Genomic DNA, 25,017 nt, shown 5'->3' on the forward strand with positions numbered 1-25,017 from the left:
CCTCTGTCCGTTATCTCGGCTATATATTCAGAAAAGATCGGGGAGTTCGACTAATATCATAGCCGATACAACGGAAAGAGGGCGTGGCTTATTTTGAGCGCGGCAACTTAGGTCCGCAAACACCGAATGTCAAGAAAGTTTGTTTCGACAATATGCTTTTTCAATCTTTATTCACTTTTCCGTATTAAAAAGAAAAAGTTGGAAAAATTGGATCTCAAGTTGATATCTTAAAAAAAACGCAACTTTTTCAATGACTTAACATGGGTTTATCTCGGGACAGTAAACCGTTCTGCAAAAAATGGATAATATATTCGGAATCAGGGTGTTCATAAGTATTTACTGGGATATAAACCAATTTGAAAGCTTATGTCTCTGGATCATTCCCTAGTTAGTTCTGAGTTTTCCTCACTATGATTCACGGTAAAAACTGTAATAAAACGGCACCTGTATTATGACGCCACCTTCTACATGCTCAAAATCACCACTAGTATTCTCCAGGACGTTTTCCGCGATTCTGATTAAAATCAGCGTGATTAGTATAGCATTTACAATAGTAAACAGAATCCATAGAAAAGGTTTTTAGTGAATTTTTAAGAGTCTCAAAAATTCCTCAAATCTTCTCTGGAAGGCAGTGGAAAAATATGTTTTTATGGTATCTGCTTAGCATTTAAATACATACATTCTTGAGCCTTTTTTACTAGACTAGTTTTTGGGTGTCCTAAGTTCTGTGCTTGCAATAAACTGTTCCTCAATAAAATGTTTGAAGCATCTCTCTTTTCCGTTTTTCTTTTTCCCATTCTTTCTCAGAAGTGTTGAACCGTAAAAATGAATTTCTCTCTCCGTCTCCTCCATCTCCCTCAAAAGTATCCTCTTTAATTACCATTTCTCCCCTCCATCACCCGACACCTGTCCTTTTTCGGACTCTGATTTCTTATTTCTTATTTCATTTGATGATGGCCGAATGTTCGACCTTCTGGGTTGTGGGAATTGGACAATAGAAGAATAGATGATAGAGGGGGAGGATGAACAGACTTTGTTACAAAAAAAGGAAACAAATAAATATATAAATGTTCCATTTTCAGCCATCCCGAAGTTTCCTGCCACAAGACACCGGTCCAATGCTGCACAGAAGTCCATCTGGAGCGAAACGGAAGATTCGGCAGAAACGGACAGCTGCCGAGGAAGCGTGAGTGTTATTTATATTTTTAAGTAGACAGATATTGTATGTATTTAACGGTATCTTTAATTCCGTGCTAATGTGTGTCCATCATGTAAAAACTGACACTGTTCTAAACAATTTTTTCCGAGATTTTCCCTATTTTTCTAATTCTTGGTGAAATTTTTTCTCAGGAAAAAGACCGGAAAAAAAGCTTAAAAGTCTTGTTCATGAAGTCAGTTTGAGAAGTTTAGAGCAAAATGGAACAGAAAAACTCAAAATGTCATCAGGACTATTCCCTAGTCAGAGATTCGGTGCAGTCTCTAATAAGAACCGCCCGGAATAGAACTGGTACGAATCAGAACCGACTGATGCTTTAGTGGTTCTGATTCGCACTAATTCTGATCCGAGCGGTTCCGATCCGCGCGTAGTTCTGCTTCATACTAGTTCTAATTCAGGCGGTTCAAAAATGTTTCATTATTTCATTCACAAGTTGACGACGTATTCTAAGACAGCTACATTAATACAGTAATGATCATAATTCTAACAACTTTGATCGTCTTCATTTGGAAAATGTCCACCTTTAAGAATGTATTACGGTGTCAGTGATAGTTCCACAAAGTTAATTTTTAATGGATTGTACAGATCAAGAATAGAGCTCTTTTTTTTCGTTGGCACCTTTTTTCCACGGACACTTCCTAAAGAGTTATGTTCATTTACAACATCACTATTTTGCACTGAAATTGGTCGATTTGAGAGAGTATTACTGTGTCGATACGTAACTCGCTAGGGAGTGATTGTACAAAATAGTTGTCAACTACAAAAATGGAGCTCTATTTTTGATTTGTATAGTGCATACAAAGTCTACTTGATGAGACGACCAGTATTACCATGACACACTCTGAAAGTTAGACATTTTTAACTGAAAACGGCCAAACTTGTTAGAATTATGATAATTTCTGTTAGTGATCAAGTTCAAAATTTGAAATGAATTCTCTGAATTGTACAACTTTCAACATTTCCAGCGCCCTATCCCGTCCATCTCCGTTCCTCTCCCCATCAAGTTCATCCTCTCAAACTTCAATATCACCAACACCGACGGAAACTTCATCCAACTACCGGTCTCTCATAGATTCCGGTGACTATCAATCAATCCTTCCGGATTTCGACCCATCATTTGTTCCAGTGCCTACACCGAGGTTAGTTTTCCTTTTTTCTCTATCAGAATGTCAAAAATATGTTTTCAACTCTGTATTTGTCATAAAGCTTATCTAGGTCAGAGTCGTTTTTTTCGTTGCTGGCATTTTAGGTGACACTGTCAAACCCCCTGTATACACAACCATAAAAATAGCGGGAGTGAGAAAAAAGCAGCGAAACGGGCGGTTCAGTTATATTCGGTTGAATTCTTCTTCTCCAAAACGGTTATGCATCCAATTCCACTCCTAGTTATGTGTATCCCGTTTAGTTCACTTCTTCTTTTTGAAGAAGACAGGACGCTATGACATACTTTTGATGGAGGAATAGGTCACTCTAGGTAATTTCTTAGTATAGAGGATAGAAATCCGGAGTCAGTTTTATTTCTGAATATTGAAGCTTAGAGTTTTCTGTTGCTGACTAGGGAAGGTCATCGGGTCAGTTGACATTTATTATTGCAAAGCTGAGAAAACGCTGATTCCAAATATATATTCAGTGTCTGCCTCGAGGTTGGTATTTGAGAAAAATGAGGTCAAACAAAATTTGATGTTCGATTTCTCGAATACCAGGTCTCTAGGACAAAAACTAAACAGATATATTCGGAATCACCGTTTTCTCAGCTTTCCAATGATATAGGTCACGCCCCCATACATATCTCCACACTGACTCCATGGACAGGCTGACTGAAGCTTGACGGTTTTTAAAGATTTTTATTTTTATAATTATGCAATTTGGTCGAGAATTGAAGTTTTTCCAATCCGCTCCAGCAAGTTTCAATAAAGATTTCTGATTATTTCATCCAACCACTAAACGAAACGTACTTATTTTTGATCTACATTATGGTATATTTTTCAGCTCATAAAAGCCACTTTGAAGCAAGTTACTTTGAAATTGGACTGATATATCTATGATTTTGGTCTGTTAGTTTTTATTTTGGTCACTAGTTATAATATGCGTCTCACTCGAGAGTTTCCTGACTCCTCTCTCCTCCATATCCTCATTTTACCCCTCCATTCATTCCAAATGTCTGAATATCTCCTTCTTCTCTCTAATCACCCCGTTCCTTATCAATAGTAAGTATCAATCGAAAGTGCGAGAGTGAAACCTTCTCAGGCGGTTTCGTTCATTTCACATTCTCTTTTAACCGTTCCGTGCCAAATCTTTTGAAATCTCATTCTACATATTCGGGAAGGCGGGGGAGAGATATTAGAATAATGAGAATTCACTTCCAAATGTATCATTTTGAGAAATCGAAAAAGAGAACAAAGATTCCAATTTAGGTTGATCTGTATGATATTGATACGGCTGGCGTGGCTTCAGGCGCGGTTTTGTAAAATTGAAGAGATACTCATGGAGAAGCGGGTACTGGCGCGCTTCAGGCGCTTTTCGATTGAAATGAAAATTTAACTCTTCATTATCAAGATCCCGGCTGGACTACCTTTGACGTGTTCTGTTAAATTTCTGACGATTTTTGATTTTCGTCAAAAAAGTCTAAATTTGAAAAAAATATTCGAAAATTCGACTTTTTTGAAAAAGTTCAAAAAACAATTATAATTCAAATTTTCAATTTTCGTACTGAAACTCGGCCCAGCTCAATGCAAGTACGATTATAAGGTTGATCAGTTCACTTTGATTTTTTTCTGGCGCGCCTCAGACGCGGTTTACTACTGTAAAAATCCAGTTAACTTTCAATTAATAGTGTACAATGCTTGGCTGAAGTCTATCTCCCTGATTATCAGGATGGCCATAAGCTTGAGTATTTTCGGCTAGGGCACCTTGGGCACGTTTTGTTGATAGCCTGCTGCTTCAAACTCTTTTTAACGCTGATCAGTTCACTTTGAGTTGTTTTGTCTGGCGCGCCTCAGACGCGTTTTACTACCACCGCAATCCAGTCAACTTTCCAATCACCATGCCTGGCTGAAGTATGATTGCCGCATTTCTGATTGCGACTTTCCTGGCGCGCCTCCAGCGCTTTTCCGTCAACCTTCCACGATTATGAATTTTTGATCTCACCTTCTTCTTCTTCCAAGTGGCTTCAAAATGCGCTTGGAATGCAAGCAATTCCTCTGTCTACCCGTCTCCGTCTCTCTGTATCTCTGTTTCTTGTGATCTGAATAATTGGCATCGCTTCCTGCGATCTCACGTAATCGTCTTCTTCTTCTTCTTATTCTTATTCCATCCGACAAGTTTCTCCGTACCGCCCGCATTTTCTGTTTCTCTTTTTCTCTCTTGTTTCTGGAACAAGCTTCCTGTCCTTCTCCCCTGTCCTCCTTGTTCTTTTGTCAGTTTCCTGGATTAGTATTAGTAGTACATGTATACTACTATAGTTGGATGGTCAGTGGATTGTGATTAGGCCGGAAATGTTGACCAATTGTTTCCAGATTTTGCCTAGAAATGCCCATTTTCTGACTTTCTGGAATTTTCGAAGCTTTTGTTCCAACTTCCTTAAAGGCTTTAAGGTTTTTTTAAAATAAATTTCTGGAATTAAAGGTTTTGTCTGTCCTTATTGTCAAATATGTACAATAAATATTGTGACAGTGGCGGCACCGACTGAAAAACTGATATCTTATCAGTCACCCCAAAAACTCTATTGACCACACCCAACATTGATAGTTTTTTTTCTATATTTCAAATTTATTGCATTCCTTGTATTAAATTACTTTAATAAGTAATTACTGAGTAATTAGCATAACATTTCAGATTATCCGTGCCATTCTCCAACTCGATGAGCTCATTGGAACTCTCCTCCAACACAACCATCAGTTCACCGGTGACGACTCCAGTCGCTGCTGCACCTCCATTGCCTATACCACCACCGATCACTGCTAAACCAACAGTTGAGGTGAGTAAACACTCAGAAATCTGTAAATTTCATACTGGCCGCATAACTCGCTTCAAATTGAGTTCTATGACGGTTAATAACAGTTAAAATCGGTTGATGAACGGCTCGTATAGGTTCAGATAGATAGAGATCGTTTAAGATCGGCTAAAATTGGTCAGAAATTGATAAGGTCGGTAGTGATGCGCCAAGTTAATAACGGCTAAGATGGACTCTTGGTGACAAACCTTTTGACATTTCTTGCTCAAGAGATCTTAACTCACTTAAAAAGCAATCGTATGAGCTGAAAAATATATCTCATAGTCAGCAAGTTCTATTTTTCTGACTTGATATTGGCCATACGTCCGTGATTTATAAGTCGGATGACGGTTTACAAACGTGTTACGGGAAAAAGTCCCAAAAAAGTCAAAAAAGTCAAACTAGACATATTAACAATGAAGCCATCCGGCCCGTAATAGGTCACAATCACTTTGAAATTGCGCTTTTTCAGTCCCAAATGACTCAATTTTTTGGTATGCTAACTATAATATTGATTAAACAACCATCCGGCCCGTATTATGTCAGTGACATTAAACTCGCTGAGATCTACATTTTTGTATATTTTTGAGCTGATAAAACTCAGATTGAAGCGAGATACGTGAAAAAACAAATTTTTGCAATTGGATTTGAGTGATTTTGGATTTTACATTTTCCATAGTCCCTCTACCAACAGTTGCCACCAAAAAACCATAATTCTTATTCTCACTGCTAGCTGTCAACTGGCTCTCTGTGCGCATCCAGTAAGAGTTTTGTGTAAAGTAATATACTCTGGCACTTTTTGTGTCGGCACACAATGGTACCCTTTACACTAGTAGAAGGGAGAAAGTTAATCAAAAAGACGGGCGGTGCATTTCTTATATTCCAGGTACATCCAATGCCAACCGACGAGCGCAGTCCCTCTATGGCATCTTCGTTAAATGGATCCATTGATATCGACCTCTACAAACCGAAGCCTCCAGTGCCAATCAAGCCAAAAGGACTCAGAATTGACCATCTCAATCGGTAAGCGTTTTTCTAGATAGGTGGCACGCTTCTTACAACCGTGCTCTACCGAAACTGAAAGAAATTGTTGAGAGACTCAGAGAGAGGGCATTTCAGTGGAGCGCAGTTGTAAAAGCTGCTAATAGTATGAATATTTTTTGGAAACCTCTATATAAGTATGTGTACGTATACTATACATATTAACCTTTCTTACACAAATAAATTCCAGTCTTATCACTCTCATATGATGTTTGCTTTTTTATGTGCAAACATTAAGAGACAGTTTACGACCTTCTTTAGGAGGAAGAGTTTCGTTTTGAAATCAAAGAAAAATCAAATTTCCAAATTTCTGAAATTTTGTGTTCTAATTATGTTCTATTATAGACATAGCCTCTGATTATAGATTTTTAGAGAATCACATTTCAAAATCGGGCCTAACTCGCTTGAAACTCAACATTATGAGCTGAAAAATATACGAAAATGTAGATCTCGGCTAGATCTATCTCTGTGACCTACTAGGCGCCAGTTGAAAACGGTTCATATCAGTTAAGATCGGCTAATGACCTTCAGTAATCAGTTGAGATCGGTTGAGGTAAGCTACGAACGGCTCGGAAAGGGCAGAGATCGCTAAGGATCGGCTGAAATTGGTCAGAAATTGCTAGAATGGCTTTTTTTTTGCTGTTTTCGGTTTTTGGCACTTTTCCCGCGGCACATTAAAAAGGACACCAGTTTTTCAAATTTTAAGATTTTTTCGATTCAGGAATCGACATTTCAATAGAAATTTTCCTTCTCGTCGTGCACATGAGAGGAACATTTCCAAAGATTTTTAAGAAAAAATTCAAAAAAGGAACATGTGCAGACGAGGAGAAGAAGAATTTCAATTAAAATGTACTGAAAATGTGCTTTTTTGGGACTTTCAGACCTCCTAACTCGTTTCAGACTGATTTTCTGGCCTTGCTCCAAAACAATGTACTCATTTTCTTGGCTTTCTAAATCGATTCATATCTAAAATCTTAAATTTAGAATAGTGTAATAGGTCATAGATATAGATCTAGCCGAGATCTACATTTTGGTATATTTTTCAGCTTATAATATTGCGTTTTAAGAGAGTTACTTTGAAATTGATCTGCTAGCTAGGATTTTGGTCTACATCAGAAAACATTATATTTTCTTTCACTTTTCCTGCTATGTGATGTTGAAACCACCCACACATTTTTCCATTATCATTTTCTTCTAAAAGTCCACATGATATTTTTCCCGCCTACTTATGAGAACCCAGCTCCCTTGGTATAAAAACTAACTGATCGAGTTTTTCCAACGTTTTTCCAAAAATTAGTGTATCATTACCAACAATTGTATACTTTCTCCCTTATAACATTCTCTCTTGTTTCTTTTCTTTTTTTTTATGACTAATATTATTTGTTTGCACTGTACGAATACGATCATAAGAAAAAAAGAGAAGAGGGGAACTGTCATCGAAAAATTTTCAGCACCAAAGAAATTGTGCTGAAAATAGGGAGTGTCTGAAATTTGGAATTTCTAACAATTCCTAGATTTTGGTAGTCTGAACATATTAGATTGCCACAGTTCTTACAACTGCGCTCCCCCGAAATTCCCTTGTCTTGTTTTTTCTGAGTCTCTCAATTTCGCACACTATTTTCATCGGTTACGGTAGAGCGCGGTTGTAAGAAGGGTGCCGTGCTTAAGTTAGTCATTACTGGCCTTCTCTTTTAAACAGTATCATGAGACCGCCCATTTCGATGTCTCAAATGCTTTTGTTACGATTTCAGACACAGTATACAAACAATAGTCATAACTATAGGCGCTTTACACTTTTTCAAAAGTTTCTTTCTATTTTTATACTTTCTATTTTCAGCTCCACCTCAATGACGTCTCTCACCTCTCCATCGCCTCTCCAACACACCACATCATCATTCCTCAACAACTTCATGGCAACACCATCACTCATAAATCTCCAACAAGGCTACCGTAATCCAGATCTCGGTAGTCAAGACTTGGCACGTCTTGATGCGACAAGACACGAGAGTATTCAGAAGGTGTCGAGGAAGTTGAGCACATATGAGGAGGAGAAGAATATTATTGAGAATGAGTTGGATGAGGTGAGCATTTTATTTTAATTAATGGAAATGGGTCTAACTTTGGATTAATGTATCTAAAGTTTTGTGTCAATGTGTAACATGACTGTATCTTCATTTTTGTAGTTGTGCACTTTCTTGTACAGGCCATAATTCTAACAACTTTGGTCGAGTTCAGTTGAAATTGTCCAACTTTTAGAGTGTGTTACGGTATCGCTGATTGCCTCACCAAGAAAATGTTTAATGGTTCATATAGATCAAAAGTAGAGCTCCATTTTTGTAATTGACAACTTTTTTGTACGAACGCAGCCTAGAGACTTATGGTCATTTGAAGACATTAACACTATTTTGAACTGAAATTGGTCGATTTGAGAGAGAAATTACTTTGTCGATAGGTAACTTGCTAGCGAGTACTCCTACCAAAAAGTTGTCAACTACATAAATTGAGTTCTACATTTGATCTATATGATCCATTAAAAATTTACTTGATGTGACAATCAGTATTAGCATGACACACTCTCTAAATTGGACAATTTTCAACTGAAAACAACAAAATTGTATATCTTACTGCTCCGCACTGTATGACTGACAATTTTCCTTCTTCTCAGAAACCTTTCCTATTTCCAGACCGAACGAACCGGTGCCCGTCTTCTATCAATCGTCGAGCAACACGACAAAAATCTGGCGTCCCGAGTCCGCCGCTATCTCGACAAAAGCAAAGAATTGGTGGGGATTGAGACGAATCTCCGATTACAGTTGAGCAAGTTAAACGAACGGATTAAGGATGGAGTCATTGATATAGTAAGTTAATTAGTTAGCAGTTAGTTGGGCAATTAATTAATTAAATGTTTCAGCAATCCGCCAGAGCCGAAGAGTCATATCTTCAGAAACGATTCAAGGATACCGACTTTTTGAGAAAGATCAGTGCGAGGAGGGAGAGTGATTATGATAAGGAATTGGTGAGTACTCAAATTGCTGAATTTTTCAAAAAAATGCGCCAAAGGTGCCCCAGCCAATATATTTTGAGAACGTAAGCATAGGGATAGCGAAAGATAGCAAAACGCGCCAAAGGTGCGCCAGATCAAGCTTAATTTCAAGCACATTGTTATTCCGATTAGGTGATAGTTTTCTCAACGTGATTTCCAAAATAAGAAGTTTCTTATAAAAATGCGCCAAAGGTGCCCCAGCTCTATGGATATCAGCTCTATTTTGATAGCGAAATCGCGCCAAAGGCGCCCCTGACAATATTTTGAGATCGTATGCATTGGGAGTAGCAAAAGATAGAGAAAACGCGCCAAAGGTGCCCCAGTGCTATGGATATCAGTTCTACGTTAAAGATAACGAAATCGCGCCAACGACGCGCCAGTTCAAATTTAATTTTAAAAATCCAACAATTCCAGTCGGAAATCTTCACGGAAGACCAATTCCGTCGATGGGTTTTGTTCAAGCAGGCGACCGTCCAACTCCTCCAAACCGAGTCGTCCGTCAGCTACTTCATCCGAGAATCGAATGCGAAACTTGACGCTTTGCATCTTGTGCCACGTGGCACAAGTGCCTAATTTTGTATGAAATGTTATGTTTTCTTATTCCAACGGGTTCCCCTCTTCTTCTTTTCATCGTCCCCCTCTCAGACATTCTCAGACTATTTATATGCAAAAACCAAAATATTGTGATTCCCATTTTAATAAAACTCGTCTCATTTATCAAGAATTTCAGCCGAAATTAAGAAAATTTCAATTATTTGTTATCGTTAGTCTCTGGATTCATGTTCTCCATGATTTGTTCCACTTTGCTCTCCAAACTCGGCACGATCTCCTTTTCGATGAACAGATGAGTGTCGTCGAGTTCCTGCAATGAATACGATAAAATGTGGGAGGGGCTTAAGTTGCTCCTCCCACTTTGGCAAAACTGCGGCACGATTGAATTTTTCAGAAAAACGATGCAAAAGACTGTGCGGAAAATTGCAAAAGTGGGCGGAGCTTTGGCGATGGCCCAAAATTCAAGTAATTTTTTTTCGAAAAAGTCACATTTTCGACAAGAATTCAAAATTGGTCCGCTAACTTTGAAATTGGTCTGCCAGCTACGATTTTGGTGAGCTAGTTCTCATTTTGGTCTGCTATCTCTCAGATTGGTCTGCTAAATCTCAGACTGGTCTGCTAGTCCTCAAAATTGGTCTGCTAGTTATGATTTTGTCGAAATTAGAAGGAATTCTGAAAAATCATCAAAATTGAAAAATCGAAACTTTTTTTTTGAAATTTTTAATTAATTTTTATGATTTTTTTTCAATTTTCATTCCAAACTTTCGCTATTCCTTACCCTAACAATAAACTTTGATCCGAGTTGTCTCGAATCGTCCAAATGGATGAGTAGCTGACGGAACGCCGGGTCGCTGGTCACCAACACACCCTTCTTCACGTTTACCATCTGGAATTATGTGTAATTTGAATTCAATTTGATTAATTATCAAATTAAATTAATGAATTTGGTGGTTAGGTAAGGTCAGTTCTGAAAAGGAGATGAAATAAAAAAGTCGGCTGAAATTAACCGTAATAAATAAAGATAAAGGATTTCAAAATTTCAGAAATTAATTTAAAAAAATTATAAAACTTTGTTTAACCGTAAATATATAAATAAAATGATATATAGAACAAGAGAGGGAGAGAGATCCGACGAGAACATGCGTGCAATCACATTTTTTACAACAAAAAATTCAAAAATAGCTAAAATTATCTGTGGCCACGCCCCACACATCCAACTCCTCCATTTTCTCGTCGACTTGATCACGGAGTACCATTTTTGCACTGGCGATGATTGATTTCGCTTGAGCGAGACGAATCGTGCCGAGCTCTTGAACAAGTTTCAATGGACACGCTCGAGCGATCTGGAATAATTTCAGATTTCAGATAATTTCAGGTGGGCGGAGCCTAGATCCTTCTTACCATTCCAACTGTCTTATAACCAGCTTTGAATAGAATTCCGGCTCTCGCTTTCTTGATTCCATCAACTGTCATCAGAGGTAACAATTCTGGTTGCGCCGCTTCAGACAGCCTCTGCACAAGTTCTGGCAGCAGTTTTCGAAGTGGCCACATCGTTGTGATTTTCTGAAAAAAAAATTAAAATTATAGCTAGCAGACCAAAACAAAATTGAGTCATTTTTGACTGAAAATCGCTATTTTAAATTGATTTTCAACCAAAACTTTGAATTTTGTTCTTGAAAAATTATAAATTTGAGTTCTGAAAATTAGAATAGAGTGAAGAATTGTTCAAAAACTTTCAAATATCATTTTAACAATGTCAAAATGAGCTAGCAGACCAACATCACATCTAGCAGACCAATCTTATATCTAGCAGACCAACGTCAGAAGCTAGCAGACCAATGAAATATCTAGCAGACCAAAAAAATTAGATCATTTTGACTGAAAAATCGCAATTATAGAGTGATTTAAAAGCGAAATTCTGATTTTCAGCTTGATTTTCATCATTTTAAACCCAAAAATTACGATTTTCAAATCAATTTTTTTAATTTGTACGAAAATCACGGTTTTTTTGGATTTTTTCCATACCAACCTCCGAAAACTTTGCAATCGACGCCGCCTGTGATATCGACGACTGCAACGTCGTCTGAAGCCATCCCTTCTCCACACCGAATCTCTCAGCCACTGCGTACATTGGTTCGTGATTCCAGATTTTTTGTAGCATTAGAGCGATGTAAAGACGCATACGAGGCGTGCCTGCGATGAGATCCACTCGAGTTATGATCGCTTCGAGTATGAATTTCTCCTCGAGACCGCATTCACCGAGTAGTTTTCGTTCACTTTGAGGAAGGGCGTTGTACTGAATTATATGAGGATTTTATGGAAAGAGATATCAGGCAAATTTCAAAATTAGAGCTAGCAGACCAATCTGAGAACTAGCAGACCAAAATCATATCTAGCAGACCAAAATCGGAGCTAGCAGAGCAAAAACAATTGATTCATTTTTGAGTGAAAAATCGCAATTTTGACGTGATTTTCAGCCAAAATTTTGATTTGATGGTGATTTTCATCATTTCTAAACTGAAAAATACGATTTTCAAGGTGATTTCGTGTTATTTTTGGACATTTTCATTTGAAAACTGTCAAAGTTGTCTGTCTCATCTCTAATCTCTTACCATTAGCAAAAAGAGATCCCAATTGATATTACAACTTTGCTCATACGGTGTAATAATGAATAACAAATGAAAATGCGACGAGAATATCACTCCTTGATTTAGAGATGACACTAAATCCGAGTGAAGACGCGTCGCCTCATCTGGAGCGAATCCAGCGTTAAACACAGCGTTTCCAAGATCAGATGGTGTAATTTCTCCAGTTGTCTCATCGATTGTAATGAAATAGTGCTCTTCTAGTCGTTTCAGTGATTGCTCAACAAGTTTTTGAATGTTATCCATCGATTCTTGAGCGGCGTAAAGAGAATATTGAACACCTCGCATGATTTCTTTCAAATTCGATGCGATTTTCAGCACTACAATATCCAAAATGAACGATCCCATCGACTCGAGAGACGACAATGAACTCATACATCGTGGAATTTCAGATTTCAGCATTTCCCTAAACCATCGTTCCTCTTCTCCTTGTTTCACTATCGTAATGCAATCTCCTTTCGTGTCGAATCCGGCGCGTCCTGCTCGTCCAGCCATCTGGAGATATTGAGCCTTACCAAGTCGTTCTCGTCCGACCATTGGACATTTGATGATGACACGACGGACGGGAAGATTCACACCGGCGGCGAGGGTCGATGTGGCGCAAACGACATAGATGAGGCCTTCCTGAAATTAGTTTTCAGAAAATTATATTTGCAAATTGGAGATATAACTCGTTTCAAACTCAATATTTTGACCTAACAGACCACAATCATAGCTAGCAGACCAATTTCAAAGTAACTCGCTTTAAACTCTATATTATGAGCTGAAAAGTATACCGAAATGTAGATCTCAACGAGTTCTATGGCATACATGTCATCCGGACCGGGCTTACTTGAGTATCGGAAAAAATTGTACCAGGTTAAACGATAGTTCAAAAGAAAGTAATTTTAATTGTCGTTTTTTTGCAATATTGGTTTTTTTTATGGATGACTAATAAAATTTCTTTCTTTTGAACTATCGATCAACCTGGTACGAGAAAACAACGAAATTGCCTTGAAAATCGTAATTTTTAGTATTGAAATTATGAAAATCACGCTAAACAAACAACATTTTTGTTGAAAATCACTTTAAAATTGCGATTTTTCAGTCAAAAATGACTCGATCTTGCTGAATCTCAGATTGGTCTGCTAGTTCTCATTTTGGTCTGCTAGCTATGATTCCAGAAAAAGAAAAAAAATGAAAATAACCAAATTTTTGTCGAAAATCAGTTGGTGAGCTAGCAGACCAATTTCAAAGCTAGCAGACCAATCTGAGAATTAGCAGACCTTCAAAAACCACTAAAAACTCATTTTGGTCTGCTAATTCTCATTTTGGTCTGCTAGCTCACCATAAACGCGGCCTCCACACACTTTCGTTCATCCTGTGTCAACCCTGAATGATGATATGCCACCCCTGACAATATACACTTTTTCAGCACTGAATCCATCCGCTCTTCATCGTTATCTGTCAGATATGACTCCAAGAAAGCTTCACTTTCTGCCCGTTTCGCTTGTCGGATGTGACTGAAATCGCGTTAATTAGGGATTGTTAATTTTAATAATTAGGCTTAATTAGTGTTAAGCGACGCTTACTAACGCCGGAAGGGTCTTGGCAATCAGGACAGCCACATTCTCACAATTCTTCTTATTCGGACAGAAAATTACAGCGGAACTCTTGGGTATAAGTTTAGCGAGAAGTTGGCAGATTCCATCAGGATCTGTTGATTTGAGATTCTGAAAATTCAAAAATTTTCAGTATTTTTCAACAAATTTTTACATTAACAGGAAGATCACCAGCCGGTGTGAGCTCTCCGTCCCCTGCCACTTGATGCATTGTCTGTCCGATTTTAACAAATTCCGTGAGTTCTACAGGCCGAAAATTGGTACTGTACACAAAAGACCTCAATGCGAACTGCAAATCATCGATATTCGGTAGTGTCGCCGACATTCCAACTATCTGTCCACATCCTTTATACAGAAATTTCGCTAGCAATTGTTCTAGAATCGCTCCTCGACCACCATCACCAATCATGTGTAACTCGTCGACCACCACCATTCCTATTCGATTTAATTGACCTTGCGTAATTAGGGAGTTAATTAGCATGTTGGCTTTTTCGATGGTTGCCACGTAGACGGACACTCGATTTCGACGTTTTATTGGGGGAAATCTGCCTTTATTGGAGGCATATTCTTCAATGTTGATTCCGAATGCATCTTCGAATGGGGCGAGAGACGAAATCTGGAAAATGTGACGGTTGAGGGGATTAGCAGACCAATCTGAGATCTAGCAGACCAAAAAAAGGTGATTTTCAGCCAAAATTTTGATTTTTAGCGTGGTTTTCATAATTTCTAAACTAGAAAATACGATTTCCAAGGTATATCTGTGTCATTTTTGGACGAAAATCACGATTTTTTCTAAAAACCTGGATTTGACCATTTCCAGATTTCCGAATTAAGATTCTTTCTGTGCCCGTACCTTTTCCTGAACAATCGCCACATAAGGCAATACCAAAATGGCGTTTCTCTTCTTCACCACCGCCTCCCGTAACATCAAAACCTCTGCAATCAACGTTTTTCCGGCACCAGTTGGCAGTGAGAGAATACAATTCTCTCCGTTGAGAAGACGCGTGTCGGATAGACATTCTTGTTGCCAGTCTAAGGAGAAAAATGAGTTTTTTAGGGGGAAATTTTCCATAAAATACCATAAAATTTATCCAATTTCTTAATCTTTTTGTACATTTCCATATCTCTTGTAGGCAGACATTTCGATGGATCCAGAATCTCTTCAGATCGTTCCTTCTGCTGATTTTGAGGATTTTGAGGATTCTGATGCCCCTGATTCCCGAATAAATGCTCATTTCGAAAGGATAATCCAAACAAATCATTCTCATTTTCTCCCTCCAAATTCAGCATCGCCGCCGATCGAAATCCATCAGCTAACACACTCATTGAGCTCTTTTTCAGCAGTGGCGGACCATTTTTTTGGTGTAAAGGAGTCACGGAGGACTCGTCGACGCCACGTTTTCGCGGTGGAGAGATTTCGGGTGGTGGAGCGTTTTCAGAAGTTACAGAAGAATCGGAGGGAGGCGTGGTCTTCAACGGACAGACGTACTCTCGAGACGTCCGTGGAGTGCGGAGGCGGGCTGGAAAAACAAAATCATATTAGCAGACCAAAGTCATAGCTAGCAGACCAATCTGAGATTTAGCAGACCAAAATGGAAACTAGCAGACCAATATACTGGCTAGCAGACCAAAGCTATAGCTAGCAGACCAATCTGGGAGCTAGCAGACCAATCTGAGAACTAGCAGACCAATATCAAAGCTAGCAGACCAACAATCGCAATTTTGAAATGATTTACAGCGAAAATTTTGGTTTTTAGCGTGATTTCCATCATTTCTAAACAAAAAATTTACGATTTGCTCAAAAAAACTAAAATTGAGTGAAGAATGACTCGAAAACTTTTAAAAATATATCTAAAATATGGCAAAAATAGTCAGAAAACATTGAAATCGGGCCGCAAATTTTCCAAAAAATTGAAAATTATATAAAAATCAAAAATCTCCATTTTCAGCCAATTTTTAAAGTTTTTACAGAACATTTCTGAAATATTTCGAAAATTTATGTTTTTAAAATTTAGCGTATTTTCCAGTTTTTCCCTTTCAAATTGTTCGTCTGTCGCGCCTTTGCCGCTTTTTCCTCAAAACTCACACAGCTTGGGAATCGGTGTGAATGGATCATCTAAATCGACGGATTTGCTCCTTCGTATTGGAGTTTTATCCATTTTACTGGAAAAAAAGTTTTAAAATTGGGCAATTCTGAAAAAAAACAAAAAAAATGTTGGAGAAATAAGGAAATATCACACACTGAAAATGTCAACTGTTGGTTAGTGCTCTAAAAATAAAAATTTCAAAATGTTAATTAATTAAAGAAGCTCATTTATAAATGTAATTATACGCGACAAAAGAGAAATGACACAACCCGCCCTTTTTCATTTGTGGGCGGGACTTATGTATATTTACAGAAGAAATGACTAAAATGGGAAATAACCGGCTGTTGCTAAGTAGTATATGGAGGACGGGGACTATACAGGGATTTACATTTTTTTTTTCTTAAATTTTTTTTCTGTTGCACGATAATATATAGTCATGTGGGAACCGGTAATGGTATCAATGAACGCCTATTTCTCAGAATTATCTTAATTTGGGGAAGCAAGTGAACAAAAATGCATTTTCAGAAAGGGGGGCTTTAAGCGAATTTTTTGGAAAACAGGAAATAAAAAGAAGATTTTGGAAAAATTATTTAGATGAACGGGGAGGAATCAATAAAAATGAAGCGAGTGACGAGGAATCATAGGAGGCTGATGGAGTGATGAGCACACTTCGAGCCATTCGACGAGTTGATGGAGGGACGGGTGGTTTTGCTGAAAATTGGAAGATTTTTGCTGAAAATTCGAATATTTTTGTTGAAAATTAGATTTTCAGACGGTCTGAATGGAATTTGAAGCCATTTTGAATGATTTTTGACGTATTCTAGGCGTTTTTCGTCATTTTTCATCACTTTCATGTCAGTTCTCCTCAAAATCCTCACATTTATTCACTTCTTTCGACTCTTCAGAAGCACTCATCAGCATCGTGATTGGAGGAGTGAGCAGCTGCGGCAGACTCTGGCTTCGATGTCGCAAAACGCGCGGCGGCGGCCACGGAATGTCTGAAAATTTCCGAATTTCAGATGAAAGTGGGCGGAGCGTTGAGATGAATGTGTTTTTGGTGATGTTTGTGAGATTTCAACAGCTTTTTTGTGATTTTGCGATGAAAAATTCAGAAAAAAATGTGGAAAAATGTGAAAAATACACTCAAAATAGCTTGGAATACCTGTCTGAATGCCGATCGATCTGAATTTTATGATTTATTTTTTGAGTTTTAAAAATTCTTATTTTTGATCAAATCTTCTTAATTCAACTTCCAACATACACTCTTTTTGGCAACGTGGATCCACGTGGCGTCGGAAGACGAGACCTCGGCGTCGGGATTCTGGAAGTTCCGGGTGCTCCACCTGCTCCACCACCAAGTTTATTTAGGGCGTGAGCTCCGTCAATCGACTTGCTCGAGCACAGTGAGCCAAGCGATGAATGGGTTGAAGTTGACTGGCGATTCGCGTCTTGATCGCTGTGCCATGACATTTTTCGTTCGGTCTCTTGACCACCTTGGGCGGCGCGGCGGAGAGCTGGAAATATGAAAAATTATAGAAATTTCTTACTATTTTCAGTCAATTTTCAGATATTTATATTGATATTTATAGCATGTTTAGCTTGATAGCATCACTAGCAGACCAAAATGATAACTAGCAGACCAATGTTGAGAGCTAGCAGACCAAGTAATTTTTGATTGAAAAATCGCAATATTGAAGTGATTTTCATCATTTCTAAACTAAAATCACGATTTTCGGGGTAATTTCGTTATTTTTGAACGAAAATCAAGATTTTTGTGCTCTATTTCGTCTTATTTTTTCAATTTCCAGTCTGTTTTTTCTTGAAATGTTCGTTCTCTTACCCTCCTCCTGCATCTGTATCAAATCTTGAAGTCCCTCGATATTCGACGCTGTTCCAGACGTCATGTTCACACCAGAACGAGTGCCGATTGATGACGCGACGGAAGCGGGTCGTGATGGTGTCGACGGATTTATGGTTACTGTTGGTGGAACGGATTTCTGCGAGGTGTTATTGGCAGCGGCAGTGGAGAAGGAAGATGGCTGAAAATTTCAGTCTGAAATTGGATAAAAACTCGAATTTTCAAGTTTTTGAAGTTAAAGTTAGAAAATTAGGAAAAAAGTTAATTACCCTTTTAATTATCTAATTAGTAATTTCGTTAATTTATATACCATTCTTATTCCCGAAATCGCTCTTCTCGTAGTCGTCGTCGTCGTGACTACACTCGACTTCGACATCATCGCCGTCGAATTCTGTTTTTGTGGGCGGGGCGTCGAGTTTACGTTGTGCACACGGAGCACACTTCTTGTGGTTCTCGATGACAATGGTGTCTCGTAGGGGGTGGAGTTTCCGTTGATTTGTTGTTGCTGAGAAGACGGTGTAAACTTTTGAAGACGTGCCAGCGTGCTCTGGAAAGTTAGGGTTAGGAAAAAAACGAAACACGCGGGAAAGGCGCGCCAGATTAGAGGTTTTTAGTGAGTTTTTAGTGGGTTAGAAGGCAAAAACCATCACTCCAGTTATATCTTACCGAATGTTTAACATTGAAAGTGGCACTTCCATTCGAATTTCTCATAAACTGTTCGTTGTTTGTCGATGGCCGTGGACTAACAGACGTGCTTCGTCCGGTTCTTCCACCATTCATCGTATCGTATCCAGCGTGTCCTCCACCGTCTGTCGTTGTTGTCTCCTCTTCGACTCGAACCAACGATTGTGTCATTGCAGTCATATTCCGATTAAGGGAGAGGCCTGGAATGGGGGAATTTAGATGAAAATGGTGGGATTTGAGAGCTGAAACTAAGATGAGGCGGTGCAAAAATGTGTGAAAATTGCAGATTTTGAGGTTGGAAATTGAGTCTCGCAGCTAAAATTTGCGCATTTTCAGCTATTTTTAGCCGATATCACATCAAAATGATGATTTTGGGGCGAAATAAGTGTATTTTGACAAGAAAAATCTTGAAAAATTGAGGTTTTCAGTGAAAACAGAGAGAAAAATATAACTGAAAATGACTCATTTTTCAGTGATTTTTTATTTATTTTCGGTTTCGAAATGCCTCGGTTTTCAAACGTCTCGCAGCTGAAAATTGGGGAACAAAAGGGAAATTTTCGAAAATTTTGCACACTTTCATCTTAAAAAATCTTGAAAAATCGAGTTTTCCATTCATCGGAAGTTCGTTTTTCTGCATTTTTCAGAAGGATATAACTAAAAAAAATGAATTTTTGATGATTTTGAAGCGAAAAATCTTGAAAAATTGAGTTTTTAACTCAAAAAATGCAATTCTCACAATAAAAACGTGCTCTACAACAACTTGCCTTGCATTTCATGCTCAAGACCATCAACGACAACATTACTATTCACAATATCAACTACTTTTTCTTCTTTTTCTTCTTGCGCATCGAAAAAGATATCTTCCTCATCGTCATCACTATTCTGATAATTCAATACGAGTCCAGAATCTTCGAGAAGAACCGAAGAGACGACAGACAAATTATCAGGTGACGAAGAGCGCTCTAGAAGCCATTCGGACACTTTGGCGCCAGGTGGAAGACGTGGCAGACCGGGGGATGGTGGGATATTCTGGATGTACGATGGGGGATGATTCTGAGGATTCTGAATCTGCTGATTTCCGGCTACAGAAGCATTCAGATTCAATGCATTCCGTTGCTCATTTCTCTCGATTCCTCTCAACAATATCGCCAGAAGCTCCGCCTCCTCATCGTCCATCGGTTCCACTTCTCGTCGTTGTTCATCTGGAAGTGACGCTTGTCGTTGTATTTTCACAGGCGCCGCGTCAAGCCGAGAGCGTCCTCCGTGTTGTGAAGCTGGTGCCGATGTGACGACGTCGACGTCTTCTGAAGCGGTGGCTGGGCGGGGCGACGCATTCAGTGAGTTCTCCTCGGAATGCTCCTCGCGCACCACGGAGAGATCCTTTCGCTGACGAGTACGATCGACTTTTTTGGCTGAAAATATTACAAAGACAACACATGACAACATATATATTTTTTGATTTTCAGACTTTTCATAAAAAATGTGAATCATGCAATAAAATTTCGCGGAAAAAACGAAAAATATCGGTGCTTTTTATATCATTTTCATGCATTTTTTACCTCTTTTCGCTTGTGATTTGGCGATTTGTTTGCTGAGTATCGACGCGCTTGCAGGAAGATTGATCTTGTAGATGTTGCACATCGTTCCTTGGTCGATTGAAGTTTTTTGGTCCTCCTGCAACGAAAATTTTGAATTAAAATTGTAAAATATTGAATTTTTCCTAGATTTGACGAAAATTTGCGAAAATTAAGTCAGTATGGCGCGCCTTGGCCGCTTTTTCAGAAATTAATTGAAAAATGTTGATGCTGGGCGCACCTTAGGCGCGTTTCTTTCAGCGAAGAAAACTGCGAAAATTTCATAAAAATTAGATGTCAGTCGCACCTTTGGCGCGTTTTTTCAACGAAAATTGCGAAAATTCGTTGATTTTGAGAAACCTAGAGAGTTTTGGACGCATTACCAATTAAAAACTTTAAAAAATCGTGTCATATCTGGCGCACCTTTGGCGCGTTTCTTGTTCTGTTTCTCCCGATTACGAAACAAGCGATTTCGATGCAGTTTTCTGCTATTTTTGAATATTGTGTCGAGTTAATTAATTTTTGAAATATTTTGACACCTGGCGCACCTTCGACGCGTTTTGAATTCAGGAAAAACACTCACTTCTAGCTCTTCGTCATCAATTGTGAATTCGTAGGCCATTTTCTTCGGTTGGGAAGCAGTGGCTGCAGCCATTTCTGGCGGTGAGAGTGTCCTGTAAATTGGTTTTCTGATGATGATTCTGAAGAATCCAATAAAATTGAGAAATTAGAGCGATTCGAATGAGAAGATAAAAAACATTCGAGAATTGGAAAGCTGGGAGAAATAGTGTGGAAAGAGAGGAGACGCAGAGACAAAAGAGGAGGAAAGTGCGCGATAATCCGGTCTCCTCACTTGCTTCTTCTCCTCAATTTCTATTGATCGTCATCGGTGAGAGAGTGTGCGGAACGAGGAGACGCAGAGCAAAGTGCGGTGGAGCGCGACTGCACTAATTAGAAAAATACTCGTTTTTAACTGGTTTTAGACGTTTTGGCGTTGTTTTCTTGAATTCTCAATTTCAGAAATCTTCGATTAACAAAAACTGATTTCAGATGACCAAAAAATCAATCGAATTATCGGATTTACCACCGGAAATCCTGCAATTATTGGTGGAGAATTGCGATTTGATCACCAGGTTTGATATTTTTTCCACTTCTCATGATGCCCCCCACTAATGCGGTGTTTTTGGATCTTCATCAACAAATATCCTGGAAAAGTGATTGATATCGAAGTGACCGTTCTCTCGGACGATGGAGGTGTTCTGTCAACAGCTATCACCGCTGTCACTCTCGCTTTGGCTCATTCTGGAATAGAACATATGGGATTGACAGCTAGCGCTCATGTGGCATTAAGGTAGCAGAATTTACTGAATTCTTACCCATGAAAACGTTATTTTTCAGACAAAACGGCGATTATATGACCGACCCAAGCACATCTGAAGCAGAGGACGCCATCGGCGGAGTGACTTTCGCGTTCGTCCCAAATCTCGGGCAAACAACATCAGAAAGAACAACAGAATCATCATCGAGCTTCTCGAGCAGAAGTTCGCAAATGCGAAAGAAGGGTGAGTCCGCATTTAGAATTCTTTGAAAATCGAAACAATAATTTCAGTGCGAAACCAGAATCAGTCAACGTCACATTCGCAGATTTCGACGGTGTTCTGTATAAAGTGTCGAATCCGGATGGTGTGAAGACAAGAATCATTGTAAGAAAATTCAAAATAAAAGGAGAAACGAAATGCAATGAAGTTCTCAAAGCTTGATTTCTGTCTGGAATGGAAGAAGTGGAAGATCTACTCAAAGAATATAATTGTTTTTGTTCGGTAAGCTTGTCTCTTTGTATTGTTCCGAACTTTCTCTCTTTCCCCTGTGTTTTATGAGATTTTTCAGGCGTCTTCTCCTTCTTCTTCTCCTTCTTCTTCTCCTTCTTCAAGCTGATACTTCCATGGACACCATTATAATCCGGTAAGCCTGTCTCTAACACTGTTCCGTATATACTTTTATCCCGTAGGTTCAATTCTTCAATCTTCAGACTCTTCTGCTCCTCCTCTTTGCCACATCGTCTCTGCCTTTTCCTTAAATTTGTGTGTTTTTATCTTGTAATAAATGTTTAATTTCCTTTGTTCTCTTCAACATTATTTTTTAATCGTTCGATACCTTCTTCGAGAGAAAATACTTTATCGAAGCGCGCTGATGAAAATTGCGCCTCTTATCCCTGAATCGTTCGTTTATTCAATTTTCTCTTTTCGGGCCACATTCTTCATATCTTTCACATCTGTGTTACTTCTAGAGGAACGTTTATGTGTGTTATTCAACAACAGTAAACGGTATGTACTAAAATGACGGTTTTATTACTACTTTTGTAAGCTTACAAGTAACGGTGTGGGAAAGGAAAGAAGAGGGAGCGAGAGAGAAAGGGGGAGAGAGAGACGCATGGACGACGAGAAGAATCATCAGACACGATGTGCTGCCACTAGTCTTACTCGAAATCCTTCTTTTTGGCCTCTTCACTTTTCGAGCCGGATAGTTTCTCCAGAATCATTTTTTTTCTCTGCTCGTTCAGACAGTCGTATTCGTCCAAGGAATCGACGAATTTCACAATTCTGCAAAATTTTTTAATTAGTTGGGTATAAATTCATTTACGAACTCCTTTCTGATTGCAGTCTCCGAACGATCCGAGGTTCTTGAATCCTTGAAATACTTAGCAATTGTGTCCACATTGATCTTCTTGTCGGCTTCGCACGCCTTAACAACGCAGAAGAACAAGGCTCCTAGCTCTTGCTCTGACCATTGTGTCTTTGATTCCGACATTGCAGTTACAGAATAGCAAGTGATATCGATGAGAATATTTATTCAGGAGAAATATTTTTGATGACGATTTTAGGGGCAGATTACGTCATCAATCGTGGAATATTTTTTCAGTTCACGTTTTTACGAATTTCAAGAGGTCTTTTTATTTTTGACGTGTAACGTAATTATGAAATTTTTCATCAAAAACCATGCTTTCCTTAAAGTTCTGATCTTTTTAAATATCAATATCCCATATTTTCAGCTTTCAGGAGTGAATCCCGATAGAGAAACTGACTGAAATCACAATATTCTAATGAGTTTCGTGTTTCTCAGCTGAATATTCTTGACATTTTCTCTCGTTGCATATTATGCTCTCAGTCAAATGATCTTAAAAAATGCTAACATTCTAAAAATAATCTTGTATTTCATAATGTTTCAGCCTCCTTGCACAAAGAATAGTTGTGTTCTTGTTGAATTCTATGGCGTGTCACGTGGAAGGCGACCAGAAGGTACAAGTTGGAAGTTATGGAGCAATTGAGATGATTTTGGATCAAATCAATCGAAAACATACAGCCAACATTTGTGATGACGTCATGGAAGTTGGATGGAGTTTTCTATGGAATATCACAGACGAGACACCAGTGAACTGTGAATTGTTCCTCAATGCGAATGGTTTGGATTTGTTCCAAAAGTGTTACGAAGCGTTCAAATCGGAGAGAGAACTGGTTCGGAACATTAATAACAGCACGTGCGCCCAATGTAACTCGTCTATTCCTTCCGAGAATACCGAATAAACGGAGTACAGTGGATGAGGAGGAACAGAATACTCATGTCATTTTAAGCAAAATTCTCTCGCCACTTCAGAAATTGGAGGTGTTGGATTTGTCATATTGGAGTAAAACCGACGATATGAGATGTCTTCAGCCACTTTCAAATACACTTACTTGCCTAATTCTGTATGATGTTCCAGATCTATACCATGCGATTTCAAACATTTGCCACATGACTGAAATAAGGTGGGCAGAGTGGTTATCAACAAAAAAAGTGTGTGATCTAATAAATAAACTGAGTAAAATAACAATATTCTAATTAGTTTCGTATTGAATATGCTTATGGTCTCAGTCAAAACAATCTTAAAAGTAATAGCAACAGTTTAAAAATGTTTTTCCAGAATTCTCGACAAATCTCAATCGAATCGTGACACTGGAATGTATCCTCATCCGGTGACAACACTCAACAAAATGGTTGTAAGCCTTCCGCACATGACTCATCTCGACATCTCCTCCACCAACCTCGCAACTCAACCATCGTCTCAAGACAATCCGGCACGCTATCGAGAATCAGTTCGTACCGATATTTGTGGTCTTCAATCTCTCGTTCGACCACTCAAATATCGATGACTATATTCTTGACTTGATTCCAGAAATCTGGGAAGGACACAATTTCGCGGATTTCGTTGATCCAGAGATTCAACAAAAGCTTCTAAAAGAGGAGGAACTTCTCGAAGAAGCCGGAGAGTATGAGTCAGATTTGGATAGTGACGATGAGGAGACGAAAGAGAAGATGTCACAAGCACTACAAATCAGAAAGAAAGAGAAGTTGCTCACATTGGAACACACTGTTAACAAGAGAATCGCACGATTGGAACATGGGTTGGGAGAAATGGGTGTGGATATTGATACGAAGAAGATGAAGAATCTACAAGGACAGCCATAGCTCGGAAAGAAGGTTTGTTTTGTCGCTCTACTTCAAGATTACTCATTTCTATTGATTCTCTTTTCAGATGAAAGTTGAACGATCCCGTAGTCTCAGTACCGTCCGTCCATCTCCACGTGGCCAAACAGAAAGCTGAAAATCCAGAAGAATCGATAATTCTGGAGTCAGGAGACGTCGAAAAGAAGAGAAAGTGAGGACTGAAAAAGAAAAAATTCAAGGCAG

The 25,017-nt window shown here is 38.7% G+C and overlaps 5 protein-coding genes across 5 annotated transcripts; 3 read left to right on the forward strand and 2 right to left on the reverse strand.

The window, feature by feature from the left end:
* Nucleotides 1-1,118: 1,118 nt before the first annotated feature.
* Nucleotides 1,119-9,864, forward strand: GCK72_011843 (uncharacterized protein; the record flags this gene model as incomplete). Its single annotated transcript, XM_003102988.2, has 8 exons — nucleotides 1,119-1,186; nucleotides 2,182-2,355; nucleotides 5,051-5,192; nucleotides 6,094-6,230; nucleotides 8,086-8,329; nucleotides 8,933-9,106; nucleotides 9,160-9,264; nucleotides 9,706-9,864. 8 exons carry the CDS (start codon nucleotides 1,119-1,121, stop codon nucleotides 9,862-9,864), a joined length of 1,203 nt encoding a protein of 400 aa, XP_003103036.2.
* A 178-nt stretch (nucleotides 9,865-10,042) lies between these two features.
* GCK72_011844 (uncharacterized protein) lies at nucleotides 10,043-16,248 on the reverse strand (the record flags this gene model as incomplete). Its single annotated transcript, XM_003103045.2, has 12 exons — nucleotides 10,043-10,153; nucleotides 10,622-10,729; nucleotides 11,055-11,186; nucleotides 11,245-11,406; nucleotides 11,873-12,139; nucleotides 12,456-13,112; nucleotides 13,816-13,990; nucleotides 14,064-14,200; nucleotides 14,244-14,705; nucleotides 14,943-15,121; nucleotides 15,169-15,609; nucleotides 16,176-16,248. The coding sequence occupies 12 exons, from the start codon at nucleotides 16,246-16,248 to the stop codon at nucleotides 10,043-10,045; spliced, it is 2,904 nt and encodes a 967-aa protein (XP_003103093.2).
* An 829-nt stretch (nucleotides 16,249-17,077) lies between these two features.
* GCK72_011845 (uncharacterized protein) lies at nucleotides 17,078-20,947 on the reverse strand (the record flags this gene model as incomplete). The annotated part of the gene is made up of 8 exons (XM_003102993.2): nucleotides 17,078-17,174; nucleotides 17,438-17,690; nucleotides 18,017-18,215; nucleotides 18,345-18,581; nucleotides 18,701-18,918; nucleotides 19,483-20,130; nucleotides 20,278-20,392; nucleotides 20,876-20,947. The coding sequence occupies 8 exons, from the start codon at nucleotides 20,945-20,947 to the stop codon at nucleotides 17,078-17,080; spliced, it is 1,839 nt and encodes a 612-aa protein (XP_003103041.2).
* Nucleotides 20,948-21,464: 517 nt separating this feature from the next.
* On the forward strand, nucleotides 21,465-22,052 carry GCK72_011846 (uncharacterized protein; the record flags this gene model as incomplete). Its single annotated transcript, XM_053728710.1, has 4 exons — nucleotides 21,465-21,643; nucleotides 21,691-21,762; nucleotides 21,807-21,854; nucleotides 21,902-22,052. The coding sequence occupies 4 exons, from the start codon at nucleotides 21,465-21,467 to the stop codon at nucleotides 22,050-22,052; spliced, it is 450 nt and encodes a 149-aa protein (XP_053588287.1).
* A 1,506-nt stretch (nucleotides 22,053-23,558) lies between these two features.
* GCK72_011847 (uncharacterized protein) lies at nucleotides 23,559-24,795 on the forward strand (the record flags this gene model as incomplete). Its single annotated transcript, XM_053728711.1, has 4 exons — nucleotides 23,559-23,838; nucleotides 23,885-24,095; nucleotides 24,251-24,441; nucleotides 24,503-24,795. 4 exons carry the CDS (start codon nucleotides 23,559-23,561, stop codon nucleotides 24,793-24,795), a joined length of 975 nt encoding a protein of 324 aa, XP_053588288.1.
* Nucleotides 24,796-25,017: the final 222 nt, after the last annotated feature.

Source organism: Caenorhabditis remanei, chromosome III, assembly GCF_010183535.1.
Source record: "Caenorhabditis remanei strain PX506 chromosome III, whole genome shotgun sequence".
Lineage (NCBI taxonomy): Eukaryota > Metazoa > Nematoda > Chromadorea > Rhabditida > Rhabditidae > Caenorhabditis > Caenorhabditis remanei.